The sequence below is a fragment of the Girardinichthys multiradiatus genome, chromosome 23 (genome assembly GCF_021462225.1).
Source record: "Girardinichthys multiradiatus isolate DD_20200921_A chromosome 23, DD_fGirMul_XY1, whole genome shotgun sequence".
NCBI lineage: Eukaryota > Metazoa > Chordata > Actinopteri > Cyprinodontiformes > Goodeidae > Girardinichthys > Girardinichthys multiradiatus.
Window position 1 is genome coordinate 51,272,328 of NC_061815.1, and position 21,696 is coordinate 51,294,023.

Sequence of the window (21,696 nt, forward strand, 5' to 3'; positions counted from 1 at the left end):
ATATCTATCAGCTCCAATCAAGATTGTATCACCAACAACTAGATTTTCCTTATTATTTAGGTTAATGGTCAGAACCATCACTGAATCAGTGATAATTAATCAATTTATAGTTTTAAAAGTCACCTTTTGCTCCATGTGCTTCATGACATAGTTAAAGGCCATGCCCAACTCAACAAACAACAATATTTAATTATTGCTTAACAATCCATTTATTTACTTTATTTTCTTTCTGTCCCTAACCTCCGTGTCCCCTCTGGGCCCTTGGGTCTGCTGGTCTGTTCAGTAATCCTTGCATGGCTGCTGAAACACGTTTTAGGCTGGTGCTTTGCTTGTTTGCAACTCTGTGTAATAAGAGCAAACATGAAGCATTTTGGGATTTCAGGGTCCCAATGAAGTCCACAGGTCATGAATTCATTGAGTTCTTCTGTCTGGAAATGCACTTCGTTTCTCCACAAAGATCCTCCTCATCTCACCTTTTCACATATCTTTTTGTGTTGGTTCAAGCTGTTTTAATGATGAGATCTTTGATATGCAGAGTTCTGGCCTTCATTTGGGTTTTTTTCAGTCTTTTCTGAGCTCTGTTTATGAATTCAGCTGCTTCATATCAGCTGCTGATGTGCCTTTCAGCTGCAGGATGTTTGGCCGTGATGGACATCATGCCAATTCTCAGAGGTCTGAAATGTCAAACTTTTCAGGAAAGAAATGAGTCCAGCTTTTAGGTTTTTACCTTCAGGCAGTTTGGAGTTGATCTGCAGGGCTTTAGAAGGATTTCATCAGACTAGAAGCTGAAGGATCTTCTGTGTCCTCGGAGAGTAAAGAAATTCTTCTGTTTGGCATGAAAAGACCTTCAACACGGCTCTTACGAGGATTTTCCTGACAGCAGTGATATCAGAGCTTCTGCAGGGTTTAAACAGATACCTGGAACTATAATTTAATACAGCTGAAATAAATAAAATCAGGCACATTTATGTTTGCAGTGAAAAGTTTCAGTTTTGAGTAAATTTAAATGGCAGTCAGAATGAGGAATTTTATTCCTTGGAAATGTGCAATACTTGACCTCTGACCTTAAACAGGGCCTTAGGCACTGTATTGATTATCGTCAGACCCAGAAAGCCGAGTGTGAAGCCTTCAGCTGTTGACCTTTTTTATTAAAGTACTTTAACCAAGGGTTAGGGTTAACCTGAAAGTTAACCTGGAAGTTCCTCTTAGAACCACAAGATGTTCTGAAGAGGCTCTAAAACTGTTTCAATTGATTATCAGTTACCTTTGTTCTCTTACCTGACAAGTTATTTTGGATTTTTTTCCCTGACAGGCAACAACTTTTGGAAAAGAAAAGATGAACACATGAACAGTAGCCTGGTATTATGTCTGTGAGTCATCATTAAAGTGGGATAATTTAAGTAAAACTAATCCAACATTAATACGATGCTGTTCTGCCCCTGAAAGAACCTTAAAGGTATCCTGGGGTCTGCTGGATTCCTGTTTAACTATCCCAATTATATTTGCATTTTTAATGGGACATATTGCAGGTTACTGTCTGCGCAGTGATCCTTATTTTAGCCGTGTAGACCTCTCTATGGTTTTTGCTCCAAGGAAGCGGAGTTTTTCCAGGCTCCTCCGGGTCGCTTCCAGACTGTTCAAGGCGTCCTGATTGTTTGTTTGTCTCTTGGTGTTTGTTTGGGGGCAGCTGCTCGTTCCATGTTCCCTCTGTCTCACAATATGCTGCCAAGCTGCTGATCTCACTACAACTCCCATGATCCCCTGGGGGGCTGTGCTTGTCTGGATGGTGGTGGGGGGTATGTCTGCTGGGTGCAGGGAGGGTTAATAGGGAACAACTGGGTGGATGCTGGTGGAGCAGAGGCAGAGTGATGATATCTGCTGGGAGTTGAGTAAGGAACCAAAAGAAGGTTCAACCTAATTATTAAGACTTGAATAATATATATATATATATATATATATATATATGATTTATTTAAATTATTAGCATTCTAAAAAATAGTTTCAAAATATCTATAATTAAGTACTAAAATACTTATTTTTCTGATTCATCATTTGATCCAAGACTAAATGCTTCTTCCTAGTCTTTAGTTTGGATCACCTTCCTAAAGACTAATTTAACGGGTGCCACTTACATACTTTTCATCACGCTACATGGCTGGCAGGTGAAGTTCAGGTTTGACCTCCTGAACTCGTCCCTGCAGACGATAGAGTCATTTCCAGCTTCCCATTTGATGGATTTTGTGTCACGTTATTTTCAGATGAAGTAAACTTCCCTCCAGCCTCAGAGGGATTGAGATGAATTTCCCCTGAATGCTCTTCACTTAACGCCGGCTGTAAATGAGGCGGCTAGACGGCGACCTGCAGCCTCCCTGGATGCGTAATTGTTGAACTCAATATTTCAGATGGAACAAATGAATTGCATGAGGCTCTTTTAGCAGAATAAACTGCTTTTGCACGTCAAAAGACAAAGTCCGGGGAATAAGGGACCTAATGTGTTGTGACAATAGACGGCTCAGCCACTGTTTATGAGAGACACTGAGGCAGATCTGTTTCTCGGACTGTTTTAGTGCCTCATCAAATATTTAGTCTGATTGTACATGGTCCTGTAATTGCCATCTTGGCTTGTGAATTATTGATGGTGTGTAGCCGAGCCAGGGAGGGCCCTCACACTCTCGCACACACACAGCTGGCTTATGTGCTGTAATAAGGCCCGACACACACACGCTGCTGCTGTGAATCACCATACGATGAGCATGAAGCTGCTCCTGTTTCATATCCTAATTAGCAGCAGAGAATCATCATCCGAGCCGCTCAGTAATTATTTGAAGAGGGGTTTCAACAACATGCAGAGTCAATATTAGACTTTACTCCAAACGAGCTAGCGCTGCTTCTTCCTCTCAAGTTTTGCACTGCAAACTGCCTCCAAGCCTGTTTTATTTTCTATCTTGTTGCTTTTGTTTCAGCGCTGCATGGGTGCCCAGATCCTCCACGGTTCGTTCGTTAGCTGCCAGCAGATGAGATGTGACGGCAAGGCGGTTAGCGGACTAACCAGAGCAGATTGTTACTGCGGCCGGCTCCCTGCTCACATTGTGCTTCGTTCTGAGGTTTCTCACCCGTAAGATGAGTCTGCGGTGATGGCGGCGTGCTGGTTGGGGCTCACCGGGCGGTCAGATGGTAAACGTGCAGCGGCGGGCGGCCTGCCGGCTCCTCGAAGAGAAACGATCACATTGTGAGGGCGGGCGGCGCGACGGCATATCAGCTTTTAAAAATACTCCTCTTGAAATATTGATTTTTGTTCTGCTGCTTTTTCTTTCTGGGTTAACGTAATAAGTGAGAGACTCCAGGGAAAGTGTGTGTGTGTGTGTGTGTGTGTGTGTGTGTGTGTGTGTGTGTGTGTGTGTGTGTGTGTGTGTGTGTGTGTTCATCAGGGCCCGTAATCCGAGCTCCGTGTAATTGCTTCCCATAGTGCACTGGGTGTGGTCAGCCTGACATCATCTGGAGTGGCCAGTGAAAAGGCTGAAGTCAGACCCCCCGAGAGCTAAATTTGTCCAGAATATTCACAGCTGTCCTGTTCAGCTTGCATTCAGCTTTAAGGTTCTGCTCATTCCCGACCCTGCAGGGAACAGGCACCAAGGACACTGGGGACCTGAGGATCAGAGATGCCCCAAGTTGCTGTCAGATCCAACTACAGAAAGAAAAGTAGAACAGAGACACAGGAAACAAATGTCATCACAAAACTCTTTATGGGTTTTATACAGAAATACTGAATACTTTCGGTCATGATCCAAAGTTCATGGCCATAGGTGAGGGTAGGAATGTAGACCGACCGGTAAATCGAGAGCTACGCCTTTCGGCTCAGCTCTCTCTTCACCACAACGGACCGGCACAGTGCCCCCATTACTGCGGCAGCTGCACCGATCCGTCTGTCGATCTCCCGCTCCATTCTTCCCTCACTTGTGAACAAGACCCTGAGATACTTAAACTCCTTCACTTGAGGCAGGAACTCCCCTCCAACCTGAAGAGGACTTTCGAGAACCATGGCCTAGGACTTGGAGGAGCTGATCTTTATCCCAGGTGCTTCACGCTCGGCTTCGTACCGCCCTAGCACATGCTGTAGGTCTTGGCTAGAGGGGGCCAGCAGAACCACGTCATCCGCAAAAAGAAGAGACGAAGTCCACTGGTCCCCAAACCAGTGATCTAGGCTGCGCCTAGAAATCCTGTCCATAAAAGTTCTGAATAGGGATCGAAATGAAACTAACGTCTCTAAACCTGTGAAGATGAACAGAAGATCCTTTAGCTTTAGCATCACTTTGACTGTTGATAAACCAATGGTTGCTTCACATTCTGTCCAATCAGAGCCAAGGATCCAGTTTCCTTTAATGGCATGAGTTCAGCACCACATGAAGAAATTCTGGCCCCAACTTGGCCTCAGAGAAAAGAGCAGCTGCATGTTAGTAATGTCATGGCTCTTTCTGTAGCAGTTTGTTGCTCTGGATCATAAGATTTTTTTATTTGCTGGATTATTTACTGCAAGACTGACGAATTAGAACTGTGTGTGTGTGTGTGTGTGTGTGTGTGTCTCCCTGGTTCTGTCTCCAGCTGCGTTTTAATTCAATCTGTATTGATCCATATCAGCTCTCTGAAGGACTCGGTATCATCTGAATGGAGCTCAGTATTATTCTGTTCACTGCCATAAAGGGCATTAGAGCCTCCAGAGCAGCAGATCAGCTTTCAGTCAATACACACAGCCCAGCCCCCCCTGACCTCTCTGTAAAAGCTCAGTTCACCCAAATCATTAAAAACACACAGCAAGATCTGGCTTTCTGATTTCAAACAAAGATTTCAAACATTCAGGAGTAAAACATCCCTTTCATCCAGAAACATCAGACCTGAGGTTCCTCATCTTGCACACATATGCAGACATGCATGAACTTTGGAGGAATGACTAGATATTTCCAGCTACTCAGCAGACACAGAGTCTTAGCTGCATGTTTGGGTTTATTGGGACGCCATTAAATCTAAATAATCAGAGCCTTTGTTATTAATTCATGAATCGCATTTTTTGGCAACTGAATGAATAAATGAGCGAAGCTAAGGAGTCCCATCAGATTCATCAGACTCTGAACCCTCACCTGGACCGGTGTAGCTAACCTACACTTGATCCCATCAGGTTCAAGTGCTGTGAAACTCAGTGCATCCTGTGCATCTTCTTTGTGGTTGGCAAACTAGGGTTAGGTGAATCACTGCCACCTACTGGCCTGGAGTGTTTGTAGCACTATGGCACTGAAATGAGAAAAGTATGATTAAACAATTATTTGTTCTGAAATAATGAAATTGCCCTGATAATGTCTTTGTTTAATGATGTTCTCAAAAGGAGATAGAGGAACAACAATCCTTTTAGAAAAACATCTGGACCCTAGAAACTCCATCATACTTTACTGATGTGGACATTTAAGTGAACGATTTTACTCCCTAAACTGATCAGATGTTAGTCTGAACTCACAGATGAATTATCAAATCAAACGGTTATTAGAGGAAAATGTTGATTTGTTAGAGATTTGTTTTTTGTAGTCAATCTAAATCTATAAATATATTTAACCTGATAGAAATTAGGTAGATACGACGTAGGATGAGATGAGATACCAAATGCTGCAGTAATGAGAAACTGTAACTTTCCAAGGAAAATGTGACCCTGCTGAGGAACATTTCCTCTCTGAGATCTTTCCATGTGGTCACAGCTCTGCTGGGCTACTTTCTTATCTCATGAAATGATTCAATGATTTAGCCAAACCAGTGAAACCAGTTTACACTGAAGTTTAAACCAGTAAAACTTACTGAAGGTTGCTGTTAGTGATGTTCTTCCTGTTTGTAGTGCAACTGGTAATTGATGTACGGGAGAAAGGTGAAACCTTACATTTCTCTGCTATTGTCTGAGTTTCAGCAAAGAAGTCACCTTTTCTAAATCTTTGTCCTTGCAGAACAGGTGATCAGTGGTATGAAACTGGAAATGCCCATCAGTTTCATCAGCCCCATCCTTCCCATAGAAAGTACTCCTGGATCAGTGCTTCTTTGTTCTTTTTGTGTCTCTGCTCTGTTCTCTCAAACCTCCAGTCGGTCGTGGCAGATGGCCGCTCACACTGAGCCTGGTTCTGGTTCTGCTGGAGGTTTCTTCCTGTTAAAAGGGAGTTTTTCCTCTCCACTGTCGCTACATGCATGCTCAGTATGAGGGATTGCTGCAAAGTCAACACCAGTGACTGTCCACTGTCTCTACATGCTCATCCAGGAGGAGTGAATGCTGCAAGTCACTGACTGGATGCAATCTGCTGGGTTTCCTTAGATAGAAAAACTTTTTATACAATTTGAATAAATAACTGAATCTGACTGAACTGTTCAATGGTTACGATTAATAGGAATGTATGAACCTGACTGTTGGGAAGAACCTTGAGACGAAATGTGTTGTTAATTGGCGCTATAGAAATAAACTGAATTGAATTGAACCATATCTCCAGTGGTCAGTGGATGAGACACATAGAAACTTTCAAAGACATTTCAGCGGAAAATGATTCCTAAATTCAAGTGAATAAAAATCACTTTAAACCTGAAAAAACCTCAAACAGAGGCCTTGTTGAATCACCTAAAAATAAATGACCAAGTTGTACATGAATGAAGCCTCAAGTATCATTTACTCTGAAGCATGTTTCAGTGATCTCCTCTGCATCATGTCTGATGTGCTGCTCAGTCTTTAAATATGTTGTTTGGGTTGGATTCAGGTGGAAATCAATGGAGACCCTCCTCCATCACTCCCAGCATACTTGCTCCAGCTGCATATCCAGGAGGAGTTTTCCCGAGGTTATTCCCTGGTTAATGTGACATGTCTGTCTCGACCTTAGTGCTTGTTAACTGCCTGGATTATTATTGTGATAATGTGGCAATTAAAAAGGAAGAGCTCCGTGAGAACAGCAAGAGGAGAATGATGAGCACAGATTACATGGCAGAGGGAAAAGCATTAAGGTGGCCATCCATTCAGATGCCCTCCCTGCTCTTATTACCCCATCCTCACTGATACACATTCACAATCAATGCTTCTCTGCTGCCATGAACCCGGGCGTAAATCAGCAGGAGGCGGCTCCTAATGAGACGCTATTGGTCTGCAGGACGAGTCGGCAATCTTTGAGGCCGGTCCACAGAGTGAGAACTTCATCAGCAGAGAGATGAAGAGACGATCAGTGGTGTGGCCACTTCCTGTCAGATTCAGACTATCAAAATAAAATCAATAGTTACTGATCAGCAATAAAGTAACTCAGTTATTATTAACACTTCACCAAACTAAAGCAATGAAACGATTTGGACGTAATGTAATCAACACGCAGCTCAGGAGGGATGGAAATGACCCGGTTTACAGTACTGACAAACCTTGAATCAGGCAGGTACAGGAGCGCCTGACAGCCAGTCAGGGCAGAGAGTGAAGGTCAGCGGACACTTGCTACCTGTAAACAGCAATCCGTGGTTCTGACCCGGTTCTAAATGAATATTCTCTGAAAATAATCTTTAAATTGCACATTTAGCATATTATCTTTACCTGCCGTGTTCTTTACATTTAGATTAGCAGCTTTCAGCTGTTCAACCAAAGAAATAACATAAAAAAGCATTTGTACACCAGTTTTCACATTCAGTGCTCACATTACACAGATTTGATGCTAAAATAAATAAACTGAATGAATTGGTAATACATTCAGACACAGTTGATCATAAAGTGAGCTTTTCAGGTGGATTTTGTTTTTCTAACTTTGTTTTCTAATCAGGTTTTAATGTTTTTCACTTCTTCATGTTCTCTGCTGCAGATAACCTTCAGTCTTTGCTTTGTAACTCGTTTTGGCAAACCTTCATAAAGAATCTGGTTTGAAGGTGAACCCACCTGAGGGAAACCTGAACTTGATCCAGAACCTGTTTCTAGACTTGAGTGTCATGTTCTGTTGTTTCCCTCCAGATTCTTCCTGAAATTCTTTCTGAAGTGCAACCAGAACTGTTTGAAAAATGCTGGAAACCCTCGGGACATGAGGCGGTTCCAGGTGAGAGCCTAACCCGATGTGTTCAAGTGAAGTAGGTGTTTATTAGGCCCCGCCTCCTCATTCTGAATGTGCTGTGGCTCCCTCAGGTGGTGGTGTCCACTACAGTCAATGTGGACGGTCACGTGTTGGCTGTCTCAGACAACATGTTTGTCCACAACAACTCCAAGCATGGCCGCCGCGCCCGACGCCTTGACCCGTCTGAAGGTAAGCCGTCGCTCACAGACTCTGAGAACCAGAAAAACCTGCAGATTCAGTTCCAGCTGCGATGACGCTTGGATCTCACCCAAACAAGTGACCCTGTTGTAGCAGAACAAACGCTCCCTTCTTCCAGCGTCTGCAGCAACCAAATAAAATGCATCATGGATATATAAACTTCACACGCTGAAACTCGACTCCGACAGCTGGAGCTCTGCTGCAACTTTTCCTCTAAAGTTCAAAACCTAAACGCCACATTTTCCTGGTCCCTGAACTCCTAAACCCCCCTTGCCTCACTGATGTCACAGCAGCGCCCAGCTGCTATGACATCAGCTTGGCGCTTGATTCGACCAGCTTTTGGAGCCAAGAGGGCGGGGCTTCTTCTGAAATGTGCTTTGATTGAACCGTCTAGCTCCTATTGCCAAGTAAAACAAACAAAGCAGTTCGTAGCAGCTTTTTAGGTTCCTCCTTCTGCTGAAGGTGTGTTTGATTTAAACTAACTTCAACACATCAGGTGGGAGGGGTCAGTAAACTATCACATCATTCATCTGCCATCATCAACCAGAAGAAATATTCGACTCCAAGCTGCTGCTGTCCATTCTTGCCTACCTGCAGAGTTTCAGTCTGTCCTTCAAGGTTTCCCTGGAGAGAGAGGACTTCTTTGCTGGCCTCCTTGTCCAAAGGTGTCCAAAGGCACTCACACTCACCTGCTGCCAGGCTGAACCTCTGTAGTGCAGGTTCTCCTTTGCAGCTGAACCCTTCAGCTGGAAGTTATTCATTGTTTAGACATTTGTTTCTTCAGCTGCAATGTTCTCAGCAGCAGGTTCGTGCTTATGAGGCTGTTTTGATGCAAAGTGATGATGCTTCAGCATCATCAGTTTGGATGAAGAGTCTGGATGATGGGTTGCTGACAGAGGAAGATAAAGCTCCTTCATATCTTAGTTTTGCAATAAACATGTAACCATGAACCCCTCATTATGGATCACTCTGTCCTTTACATCGTTCAAGATGATCCACTGAGATCCCAGGCCATGTGAGCTTTCTGATCATGTAGCTATGATTGAAGAATCAATGGGGTGTGGCCTACAACCTGCTGTTTGAACCTGTGAAGCTCTTTTCCAGAGTGAGCTTTAAATATAGGAAGTGTATTGTGCTCCATCATGCTTGTTTTTATTTTCGTCAGTTTGTTCTGATCAGATGGACTCTGGAGGATGAGACGGTGTCTCCGTTGGTGTCTTTGTTTTATTCCTCTTGTTTGTCAATCCCACATCACACCTTACAGTTCATAGTAGTTCCCGGTTCATTACCACCTCCTGAAGTGGAACAGGGAAATAATGTTGGTGGGTCAACTTTAACCCCCCATTCTGTGTCTGTGAAGAACCCATGTTGATCATAGTTTCAGCACATCTGCTCGTCCGATGGAGACATTTTAACTGAGCTGAAGTGCATTATTCTGCACCAGATCTCTGCACAATAACCTGAACACAAAGTGAAGTTGTAGAGTTTAGACAGCTACGTCTGTTCCTGCCTGCTGGTCGGAGTTTCTCTAGCACTCCCGGTTCAGAAGTTTAACTCGGTTTGTTTCAGATCCTGTCAGAAGTCTTTGAGGTCATCATCTCATTTGGTTTATCCCACATGCAGCTTCAGTCAGGTGGAATCTGTCTACCTTCAAACAGGAGGAGTCTGTCCCCACCCATCTGGCACGTCCAAGGTTCCAAACCAAACACTCCTTGACACTAATCTGTCAGAGTCGCTATCGTCTGTCACCTGTGAGCCGTTCAGAAACTTCATCAAACTGGTTGTTTAACATTCAGGAGCTGAACGTTCTGCTCTGAGAGCACTGGATGATGCCCATGGTGTCCTGCAGGGGCCAAACGGGGCCTGTTGTTTACCATTTGGAGCTATATCTGCAGGAAGCTCAGGGTCTTTCATCTCTTCCAGACTGGGATGTTTTCAGAGGCGATAAAAAGCTCCAACATCTGCTCCTGGCTTTGTCTGCAGTTGCTCAGAGATAAAACTTCCCACTGCCTGCTCCGTGTCTTTGTGTCCCCACCCCCCCCCCCCCAACCTCTCTGTGGGCTTTTTGTTTACGGCTCCAACAAAGGCAGCAGGAATGAATGAGGAGGTTGCGGTCGGCTCCTCGACCCTCAGCAGCAGCTGCAAGGTTTGTTTTGGTCCCCAACGAGTCCCCTGAAATAAATACTTCCTGTCCCAACTTTAATCCTGATCCTATTAACGTTGCCGTTTCAAACCAGGAACCTTTGTTCCTGCAAAACAGCTGAATGAGCACGTTGTAAGAGCTAGGACTTCATCATCTCTGATCTTTGACTTTTCTTTCTGAACTGTCTCAGCTTCCTCAGAGCTGGAAAACTCAATTAAAATCCAGTTTTTCTGTAACATCTTCCATTAACTCCTCTCCATAGAAACTCATCACTCCATTAATATCACTGAGAGTTGGAGCCTCTGAACACAGCTTTATAGATCACATCTCACGGAGCCTTGACCGGAACGTCGGGATCATCCTCCTAATAAAACATCTCCATTCCAGGAAAAAGGCAGTAAAGCTGCAGAGAACCTTCCCGTTTCCTCACATCTCCGAGTCCGTCTGTCTGCCTCGACCCGTTGTGTGGAGCTGCTGTTATTGATTTGGAAAAACCAATCAGCTTGCATGTGTTACTGACTGAGTCTCTGTGGACCAGAAGGATGTTTCTGTTGATTTTGGCTGAAGTTTAGAGAGGTCAGAGGTCAAATTATAAAGTTCTCCACCTGAACTCTAGAAATTATCCAATCAGAGGTCAGAATGTTGAGCAGAAATCTCCTGACATGTTTTAGCTGGATGCATGCATGCCTTTAAATTTACTGCAGTCGCTCATGCTGCTGCTGTGTCACTGTGTGTTTCGAAGCAGCCACGCCCTGCATCAAAGCCATCAGTCCAAGCGAGGGCTGGACGACCGGTGGCGCCACGGTCATCCTCATCGGAGACAACTTCTTTGACGGTCTACAGGTGGTCTTCGGCACCATGCTGGTCTGGAGCGAGGTCAGATTCCTGTTTCATGTCTCATTCTGCATATTAAATGTGTTGGATGAGTTCTGCTGTATGTTTTCTGTCTTTGGTATTGGTTTCTTTTTAACTTTTATTGGTCCAGTTCTGTGTTGCCTTCTTCTGCTGTGATTTTTGTAGATCTTTCTGTGTGGTGGAACTGAACCATGTGACCCCATAAATCTGTTGAACAAAGTTCCAGTTACAGTGGGGCACCGGATCGGTTTCCATGTATCAGAGCAACTGGGTTCCTATGCAGTCTGGAAAATGTGGTTTTTACCATTTAAAAATAGGAACTTTGGAAAGTTTGGAAAAAAATTAAGTTGTGAAAACAAAATATTAAAAAAACAAATCTGTCCAAAAAAGTTGATTTCTGTCAAATGTAGATATTAGAATAGAATAGAAAAGAATAGAAGAGCAGCAGAGTGATTAGAAGACAGAAGCAGATTCAAACAAAGGTAAAAATATAAAAACAGAAAACAAGAATGAGAAGGCGTACATCAGGGCCAAGGGAGCTGCTGAAACAGACTGCCTCTTGTTGCGGTGCTGGAAGTCCAAATGAATGTTTACAAACTGTTATTTTCCAGCTTCGACACTGTTCCATGGAATAAAACAAGTAATTCATCCGATGAGGGAATGTTTGCTGCTCAGACCTTTAAAAGGTGGGAAAGTTTCTGATGCCTTAGGAACGCTGCTGTAACCGTCATTTCTCCGAAACAGCTGCGACTGTCTTCACGTCCCATAAAAAATATGCAGATATGGAGCGGGCTGAGCTGCAGGTGGAGCTGCGCATACGGCGCCACATGAAATATTGAAGCCGGTCCAGAAGAGCAGAACACCTGGTGGGGAAGGAGCTAAGCTCTACCTCTGCACACCGTTTGGCCTCATATCATCACATCACATGCCGCTGATGGAGCCGCTCGCTTTGATCGGCGTCGTCAAGCGGTGAGCGTATGGACTCTGAAGCCAGGCATCTCTGAGCGTAGCACACGCTGACCCAGATCGGAGGGGAGAATAATCTCCTGCTGCAGAGCCGAAACAGCGACTTCTTCTGATCGCTGGTTTCTCCAGAGTTCTCCAGATGTTCATCCAGCAGATAGGAGGAGGGTGTGTTCACATCCAAACTAACTTTTATCCTTTCTGATCCATTTGCCTTTTGTTCAACACCTGAAGATCAACCTGACTTGACTGTCAGAAGAGTTACATGGACCTCCGACGTTTCAGAAACTGTACTGAACCATTTGCAGAGCCCCGACCTTGCAGCGGTGTGGTACCTTTCTCCAATCTGAAAGTTCTATGATCCAACATGATGCCTAGAACTCAAAATAATAGACAAGGGACATCAGGTGTTCATAAGTTCTACATGGGAGGCCTGAAAAACAACATGTTAGGTAATTTTACAACCAGATATGATATAAGCAGAACCACAGAACCCCAGTAACCCAGAGTATGAGCAGTTATCATAGAAACTGCATATAAACATATGTTGTGATTCTGGCATCAGAGTTTATAAACTGCTGTTCTTTATGCTGTTTCTGTTGGAGAGGTTTGGTGGTTTAGTTCTCAGGAGACCTGAAGGACACCTTCAGCTCACCTGAGAAATGTTCTTCAGGGAACTTGAAACCTCGTCTGTCTCCTGATTGATCATCTTCAGCTGGTTTGAGTTGATAAGAAAGGCATTTTAGGATGAAGGAAGGAATAAACCATCTCACCTTGTTCTCGCCCTGCAGCTGATCACCCCTCACGCCATCCGGGTCCAGACTCCCCCTCGGCACATCCCTGGGGTCGTGGAGGTCACGCTGTCCTACAAGTCCAAACAGTTCTGCAAAGGAGCACCGGGACGCTTTGTCTACACCGGTAAGATAACTTCACAGCTGGAACCCAAATCTTCAGTGTGATGAAGATTAACGATTTCAGCTGATTAAACTGCTAGGAAGCATTACATCACATCATTAAAATGATGTTGAGTTAAAGTCCAGTTTCTCAACAGGGGAGGAGGAACAGATCAGTAGTAAAAATGTGAAGAAATAAGACTGCTTACTGAGAATGAATCTAGAAATATGATGTTGAATTTTCTAGATAATTGTGTCCATGACCTCTGAGCCTAAAGAGGCTGGTTTGACCGGAGTGTATTTCAATCACATTAAGTATTGTTTTGTTAGATTTTGAGTAGCTGCTGTAAAGTGATAGAGTTTCAGAACAACCTTCATCATCTGTCCGCCTGCTCTTCTTCAAGGCTCTTTTTTAACACTGAATGAGGAGTTGTGTCTGCAGCCCGGCTCTGCATGCATCCCATAATCTGGCCCGTATGTGAACAGCAGAGAAAATCAGCTCTGAGACATCTTTGTTTTTAACTGTTACTGGGAAATATGGGCCTGATCTTCAAAAGATTTGCGTGTACAAAACCGGACGCAAACATCATTCCAGCGTAACATCAGTGATCATCTGCTGAACGCGTACGAACCTGATCATGGTAAAATGCTGTGCGCTTATCTGGCGCGCACAGACTGTAATTGCACCTCATGCAAAGACCCACCGATGCTGATAATATAATTAATAGGAAAGAACTAAAGACATTATAAGGCAAATTAAGTCGTTCACGTGCAAACTAGATGCTAAAATCACTTCTTAGCAGGTGAAAAATCACCATTTGAAGGCAGCTTTTCCATGTGGTGACAAAGACAGTGTATGCTTTAACCTTGTCACTAAAAACACATTGAATTATTGACACTAACGTTATGTCACTGCAGGGCAATCGGAGCTGGATCAGTTTGATTATGTTGTTTAAATGTGAACATATGCCAGGGGAGGGTTTGGTTTATGGGTTTGAGCATAGCATCACCAATCTTGATGTTATTTCTGATCCACAGCTCACCCTGAAAGTCATTTCAAGCACATCTGCAAAACCTCATTTTTCCACTTGGGAAACATTGCAAAACTTCGAGCCTTTATTGTCTTTCTGATCCAGAAAAGTCTCCTTCAGACTTGACTATTGCAACATACTTCTCATCGGTACTCCTGAACATTCAAAGATACAGTATACTGAGAACGGCGCTGCCAGGATCCTGATGAGAGTGTGTAAACACGATCGAATCACTCGTGTTCTCCGACCCCTTCATTGGCTTCCTGCTTCTGCCCTGATCACCTACTAAATCTTTCACAATTACCTGCATGGTAATGTGCCATCTTACATAAAGACCTTCTCACGCTTCATTGTCCTTCATGCTTGCTCCATTCCTCCAACACCTACCTTCTTCATATTCCCATGACTCGCTCCCACACCACAGGAAACCGGTCCTTTTCCTGCTCTGCCCTTCGGCTGTAGATCACTCTGCCTCCTTCACACACTGCAGCATGCTTTAAATGTTTTGTTTTTATATCTTTTTGTAGCTCATTGACTTACTATTTTATTTGTGTTTTATCTGCATATTCAAATCCTTGCTTCTATTTTAGTAGTTGTTCCTTTTCTTCAACTGTAGCATTCTGAGATTTTTTGGGACTTAGTATGTGATTGTGTCATTAATACATCATGTCCCCTACAAGTTATAGAAGTGATGATAAACATGAACTAGTTCATGATGGGAACTGTGAACTGATGAACTATGAACTGAAAGTGATTAATTCTCTGCTGTTAGAAGCTGAAAGCTGGAGGTGATCCTCCTCCACATCTCAAAGTGGACATTGCTGAAGCTGCAGAACATCTGAGCTCCTGCTTTCTGGTTCTTCTTCCCGAGTTCAACCTGAAGCAGCTCCAGCTCCTCTGTCCTCATATGTGGTTTATTGTGGGAGTTCTGGACCTCCTCGCCGGCTTCAGGTTGAACTCTAATTGTTAGCTGGAATCCTGCAGGAGCTCAAGTAGACATTTCCCCAGAGTTTCTTCCTTCTTCTCTCTTCTCGCCCTTCAGACTCATTGTCAGCTGTATCTTCCTCTCACATCGGAGCTGTTACAGCCTCCCATTATTCCGTCAGAATATCCAGATGTCATTCAAAGTAGCAGAAAGGTCAGATCGAGGGCTGTTTAGTGCGATAAGTAAATGTCATTGCGTCGGGCTGCGAAGGAGAGGAACGTGTTCGGCTGTCTGTTTAACACCGTTTATCATCTTTGTCAAGGCGCCTCCTCCGAAGGCACGCAGAGATGGACGCTCACAATGGACGCTCCAGCCGCCTCCTTTTGCAATGCTAATCTGTGATCCCGTCCCAGATAGAGAGACGGGGATTGAGAGCTCTGCTTTCAGCTGCTGCTGGAGGATGTTCTCCTCCTCAGAAACCCGTCAGAGGGTCAAACATGGTGTTCACATCACATCAGTCAGGAGACGAGTCCGAAACATCCAGGCTGAAACAGAAAGTCTTTATTTTTCTCTTTCTGTGGAAGAAAATCATCAGAATCATTGAAAAACTAAAAAAGAAAAACTTCCCCAGTCAGTGATGATCGTTTAAAGTAGGAAACCCTGGAATAATTTTCTCAGTGTGGTAAGAAAGGTACTGGTTCAGGTTCTGTTCTGCAAAACCATCCACACGGACCTGTCATCTGGAAATCTTTTCATTTGGATGAAACGGAAAAAAACAGAGTTCCTGAAGGCATCACAAGTCTGAAAACTTGGCAGAAAAAGACATTCCTGTGAATCTTCCTCCTTATGATGTCATCCAAATAAGACCCCTACTGAGCATGCTCAGTGCAGCCACTTTCAGGTGTGGTAATCAGTATCACAGCTGGGACAGAAACAGTTAATCTTCTGGTGTTCAGGATGTCCAGAACCAACAAACCCAGTGAACTATAAGTGGTTCCTTACCTCAGGAGTCCTTTCTTGAGCCAAAGATCCTGCAGGGTTGGTTCCTGAGGAGCAATGAGATCCAGGTTTAATCCACCATGTTCTACAGCTGTTCTTCAGACAGCAACTCTGTAGGACTGTACAATAGTCCTGCTTGTAAAACCAGGTAACCCAATAAATACAAAACCACACGTTGGGGGCGTTGTTCAACAGGTTCTTGATAGTTATGCCAGGGGACGTTGGATCCTCAGTAGAAGTTCTGAATCAAAGGTCCTTGTTTGTCTTCAACCTTTTACCTAAATCTGCTAACAACACATGAAGGCAAACAGGAATGATCTTTCAGGTTGGAATTTGGTTTGGTAGCTACAGTCGACGTTCTAGTCGTTTCTAAAGACAAAAGGTTCCAACTCAGTTCTCTGTCATGTCTCCAACACACCTCTCAGAACATATAGCATATACCTCTAAAGTCTGGAGCTATGGTCCAGCTTCAGGTGGTTCGTCAGGCTCAGATATAACAGGCCTCAGGAGGTCTCGATATGATCTTTAGCATGGCTAAAGAGATTCTTTTTATAGTAGCCTGTGGTCACTGAGGAAGATATGGATATTCCTGGTTGGAGCTGGTGGTCCTCCATCAGCTCCGTAAGGTTTTAAATGAAATAGGAAAAGACATGCCTGCTGGTTCCCTGGAGTTCGAAGATTCCCGGTCTGATCTCTGGTCTGGAAGAACCCATCAGATGGCAGAATTGTGAGCAGACTGTTTCCTTCTCCCTCCTCCTGCTGCAGTCTCTCAGGTGCAGCTGAAGGTGACGAGCAGTGAGATCCGAGTGTTTCCCACATTCCCGATTCTCTTCCTCCCCGTGGCTTAAAGCAGCTTGAGGATTTGATCCCGTAGCTCCGCTCTGAGAAACAGGCCGAAGGCAAGAAGCGCTGAGAAGAATGACAAGAAGCCTGAGAGGATGGATGGAGTTAAACGGATTCGTCCTGCAGCTCTCTGCTCATCATTTACAACCCTCAGTCGTTTGCTCGTTTTATCCACATTCCCAGGCAAAAAACACACTTCCTCTCTCTGCTGCCGAGTCTTGAGCTGTTTGGATCCGTTTATCGACAGCAGATCGACCAATGGGTTGTTGCTTGGTAACAACAAATGATCTATAACTAAATGAAAGATAAACGATTTAGGATTCAATTAAGTAGATGTTTCCGTGTCGGGTTCCAGTGTTTCTCTGCTGTTTACTGCAGTGCATGGAAGCATTGAGTACTACCATATTTTATGGTAAAATACTTTATTGTGTTCTATAATACTGAGAGGAGTGTGTGTGAAGCATCCGGATTCCCAGCCTCCCAGTGGTGTGGAACGGGTCAGCCGGTGCTGCCGGGTCGACGCCGCCGCCTCAGAGCTTGTACTGCTGCCGATCGATAAGGCCCGGCGGGGGAGGACGGGCGAGGAGACAGGGGAGGGCTGCGGGGTTGTGGGATCGATGGGTGCTGAGTTATTGCGGCGCTTGGCCGCTGATTTTCAGAGAGCTGTGTTTTCCCAGGAAAGTCAATACCTCCAGGCTCCCTCATTAATTTCAAGCCGCTCCATCCCCACAGCGCCTCCTCACTCCTCCTACTGCTGCACCTGAGGTTCTTAGCCCAGGAGACCCAGGAGGAGGGAAACTGAGATGATGAAGTCAGATTCAGGTGACAGGAAGAGGAGAGAGGAAAACCAGGAAGGTGAGGTCAGATGGCAGAAGAAGAAAGGAGCAGGAGGAGGAGGTCAGTGTTGTTTCCCTGGGAAAGACATCTGTGGGACACGACCAAATAAACTAAAACCAAACTGGATCAAAACCAAATGGGTTTGAAACCACTACAAAACTAAAACCAGGACCCCAATAGAAATAAATCTAGAACCAAACTGGACCTGAATGGAAATTAATCTGGTACCGAATCTGTGGTGGTGTTGCAGCAGGTTGAACGGTCGGGTCTTTAGTCGGATGTAATTCTGCTCGCATGAACTCGGTTTTCTCTGTTCACATCAGGTCAAACAGGAGCTTTGCTGCAGATTCCAGATCAGAAAAGGTTCTGGTGGTTCTGTTGTTAAATCTAATTGGGGTCAAACGTGTTCATTTGAGATGTTTTTCTCCTCGTTTCCTTTCTTCTTTGTTTCTGTCGCTTGGCTCATTTTTCAGTCTCAGTTCTGCAGGAACTCTGAGTTTCTGTGATGTTCTGCTTATCCGTCCTCAGCGGGTTGTTTTCTTGTCAGAGATTTTCCAGAGTGGGCGTTTGGATTCCTTTGGGATGTCCTTGAGATTAAGCAGCTCTTCAAAGTAAAATCCTGCTCCACTTGAACATGTCATTGTTTTCCTTAAGGGACTGAAGTGTTTTTTTTGGACTGGAATGTTCAAGTTCAAGTGTGCTGCTTTCAGATAACCAAATGTTTGCTCCGGTTTTTCTACTGACAGTCCTCCATCGCATCTTCTCAGAGGTCAGATATCCAGATAGGACATCAGCGAATATCTGCAGGTTCTTTTCTGAATCTGTAGATCATGGTAAAAGTCCAGGTTCTGTGCAGCAAGACCAGTTTCCGTCACCTCCTCCCCCTTTTTCACCGCTGCCTCCTCTCCTCAAATCTGAAGCACTGCTCACTAATTGACTTCAGAATTTTTATTGTTTAATTACTGTCAGAGTAACACATGGAGGCAATTATGTGTAAGCGGCTGCAGATCAGCTTCCAGCAGCTGACGGAAACACCGGGCAGCACACGCTTCTCGTCTTTTATGGCTCCACTCAAAGTGACGTTTGGAGGAAAAATGAGTGCAAACCTCCATCTGAACCCCTGACACAATGCATCATTACCAATTTATTTCATTTGAGACAGACTCCTGATGCATTGATCCTCCTGTCCTTCATAAGACACATATCATATCAACTCTTTACTGCTCAGTTTGCAGCTGTAGTTCCACAAGATGTCCCAAAAGATTTCCCTGAACAAAATCAAGGTTTTAACTTCATGGTTTCAGTGAAATAAAAATATTAAATATTTCTGCTGCATGTTTGTTTTTCTTTGTCAGGAATAACCTTTCAGGGGGGTGTCAGATGCACCAACATGTTTCCTCTGTGTCTGAATAACCTTTTTCCTCTCAGGGTGTCGTGCTGAAAGCTCCCATCTGTCTAAAGGCCTAAATATACCAGCGGCAGATGTTTTAAGGAAGCGTATTTCAGACGTGATTTAAAGCTACTCACCTTTGCAGCTTTATGAGCAGCAGCTTCACAACACCAGAATGCAGTGAGGAGATCACTCAGATGTGTCACTAACACACCTCGCTCCTCTGTTGCCATCAATGCTCATAGAAATTTCATGAACTCTGACCTCACAGTAAGAAGAGTGAAGTAAGTCTGAAAGGATTAAAGGCAGGGAACAAGAGTAAAAACACTGGTGAGGTTCAGTCAAAGGTCTTCAGAGCTGTTTTTTTATCCTCCACAGGTAGATAATGTTCATTTCGGGGGTTGTTGTATCCAACTGGACCTCTAGATGGCACTAACTGTTGTACAATGTCCCCTATTAAGATGCTTTTAAATTCTTCCTTTCCACCTTAAATCATCCAGCTGTGGTCTATACAAGGTGGAACCTCAGTGCTTTGGTCTGAACTCCTTGTTCCTCTAGCTCCTCAGGCTCCTCTTCTAATTGTTCTGAGGAACATCTGAGAGCAACTCGTTTTGGTGGCGTCTCTTTAAATGCTGCTAAGGGAATTCACACCCTGCCCCGCCAAGGTCAAAGAGCATTCCACTTTGACCCTTTCGGCCATGTTTGTAGTTTGATAACAATTATCTAGCGGCACAGAAGCAAGGCAAAAACCACAAAAACAATTAAACCTGTTAATGTAATAATAATATTAGAACCTGCAGTCTGGTTCTGTCTTCCAGGAGCTAGAAGCAGCTCTAACATCAGCAGAAGACCCGATGCTGCTGCTATCAGAACCATGGCCAGGACGTCACATCAACACAATAAATTCATGACTAAATTAAAGTTTGTTGTCATTTTAGCGATATTTGCAGCTTCCTGCTTGTCGTTCCCATAGACCGAAGGAACTGACCCTTAATCAGATGAAGTCTTTCAGCAAATCCTTCTTGATGCTGGAGGAGGTTGATGAAGAACTTGTCCTTGAAGAGCTTCATGTAGACCAAGAGGAATTTATCCACTGATGTGGGAACATTTCCATGAAAATAAAATTTAATCGGGCACTTTGAAGAGGTTCTGGTGCTTGGGGAAGGTGTAATGAAATGTGTGTTAATACACCCAACAACCCAACCGAATTTATCCTCAAATACTGAGACTAACAGATGGAAAATAAAACAGATGAGAGAGAAAGCTGAACAGACTAAAAAATATGACCAACAGAATTTAAAGAGGTTTTATTAACCTTTCGCTGTAGGCCCTGCAAGTTTCATCAAGGTTATCTGTAGGTTTTGCTAAAGTAACCTTTAGGTTTCATGAAACCATCCTGCAAGTTTAGTGGGAAAACTCTGCTTTACTAAGTTAATCTTTGGGTTTAGTGTACTTTTCATCAAAGTCACCTGTAGATGTCCTAGCAAGTACCACGATGGTTCTGGAAAAACACTAAAATCTGAATTTTATTCCACCTTTAATTATTGCATCTAAGTTGCAGTTTGTGATCTCGATATTTTAAGGTACTTTGGTCATAGTTCCGACTATGAACTTCTTACTTTCTTTCAGTATTATTTAAGCACTGTTTCAGGTCTTCTATCATGATGATGGCAGTAATAACTACTTGTAACGGGGACTATGAATTCAGCCATGACAGGCACGCATCATTTGTGCAGTACACCTGTCATCCCTCACCTGTCGAACCCTGAGCCTCATGATGCACACAGAGCCAGTATCTTTTTCTGTGATCCTTTTAATTGACAGCAGCAGAATTGTGCTCTCCATCAGGGGACCTCCTCTCCTTTCACCAGAGACACATTTCATATATCAAAGAGCACCGCTGCACTTCAGGGACAGGGACTTGTGGAACTAATGGTGAGTAATTAGTCGTTTCTGCGGGGCTTTTTCAGCTGCTGTTCCTGAAAATAACAACTCGCCAGGTGGGGGCTATTTGAGGCACAGGTTATTATTGGCTAAATGACAGGCTAAATCTGGGCAGATAAACCATCCAATCACAAAGCTCAGAGATTATTCTTAAGGGCAAAGGTAGACAGGAAGGGATAAAGTTCAGAGCAGAGAAAAGGTCATCTGAAGCTCTGAGGTTGCAGGCAGATTTTAGGTTGGAAGTCTCACATCAAACTTAGAAAGTTGTCCTCATTGGAGGACACCATGAGCGATTATCAGAGATGATCCATCCACTCACCTGCAGTTCCTCAGACCTCCAGTAGCTTCAAGCTTTTAAAGGACCCTCATCTGGTCTGGTAAGTAAAGATGATATACCAGAACCAGTGTACCGGAGTCAAATTCCTTGTTTGTTGTATGTACAAACTTGGCAATAAAGCTGATTCTGATTCTGAAAATACTCCGAAACGAGGATTCATTCATCAATAAAATTAGTCCCCATGGACGAATGGATGGATGAACAGATGGACAGAGAGACGGATATCCTGTTATCAAGGTGTTTTGGGATTAAAT

General features: G+C 44.0%; 1 protein-coding gene across 6 annotated transcripts in view; it reads left to right on the forward strand.

The window, feature by feature from the left end:
* The window catches only part of LOC124860481 (transcription factor COE3-like), a 160,696-nt gene that overhangs the window by 110,817 nt on the left and 28,183 nt on the right, over positions 1-21,696 (forward strand). For 4 of the 6 annotated variants that reach the window (XM_047353839.1, XM_047353837.1, XM_047353840.1 and 1 more), the window contains exons 7-10: positions 7,988-8,069; positions 8,156-8,273; positions 11,168-11,301; positions 13,035-13,161. In XM_047353839.1, coding sequence (XP_047209795.1) covers positions 7,988-8,069; positions 8,156-8,273; positions 11,168-11,301; positions 13,035-13,161 — 461 coding nt within the window. The remainder of the gene's footprint in view (positions 1-7,987; positions 8,070-8,155; positions 8,274-11,167; positions 11,302-13,034; positions 13,162-21,696) is intronic. The other 2 variants (XM_047353838.1, XM_047353841.1) reach the window with 1 other exon arrangement.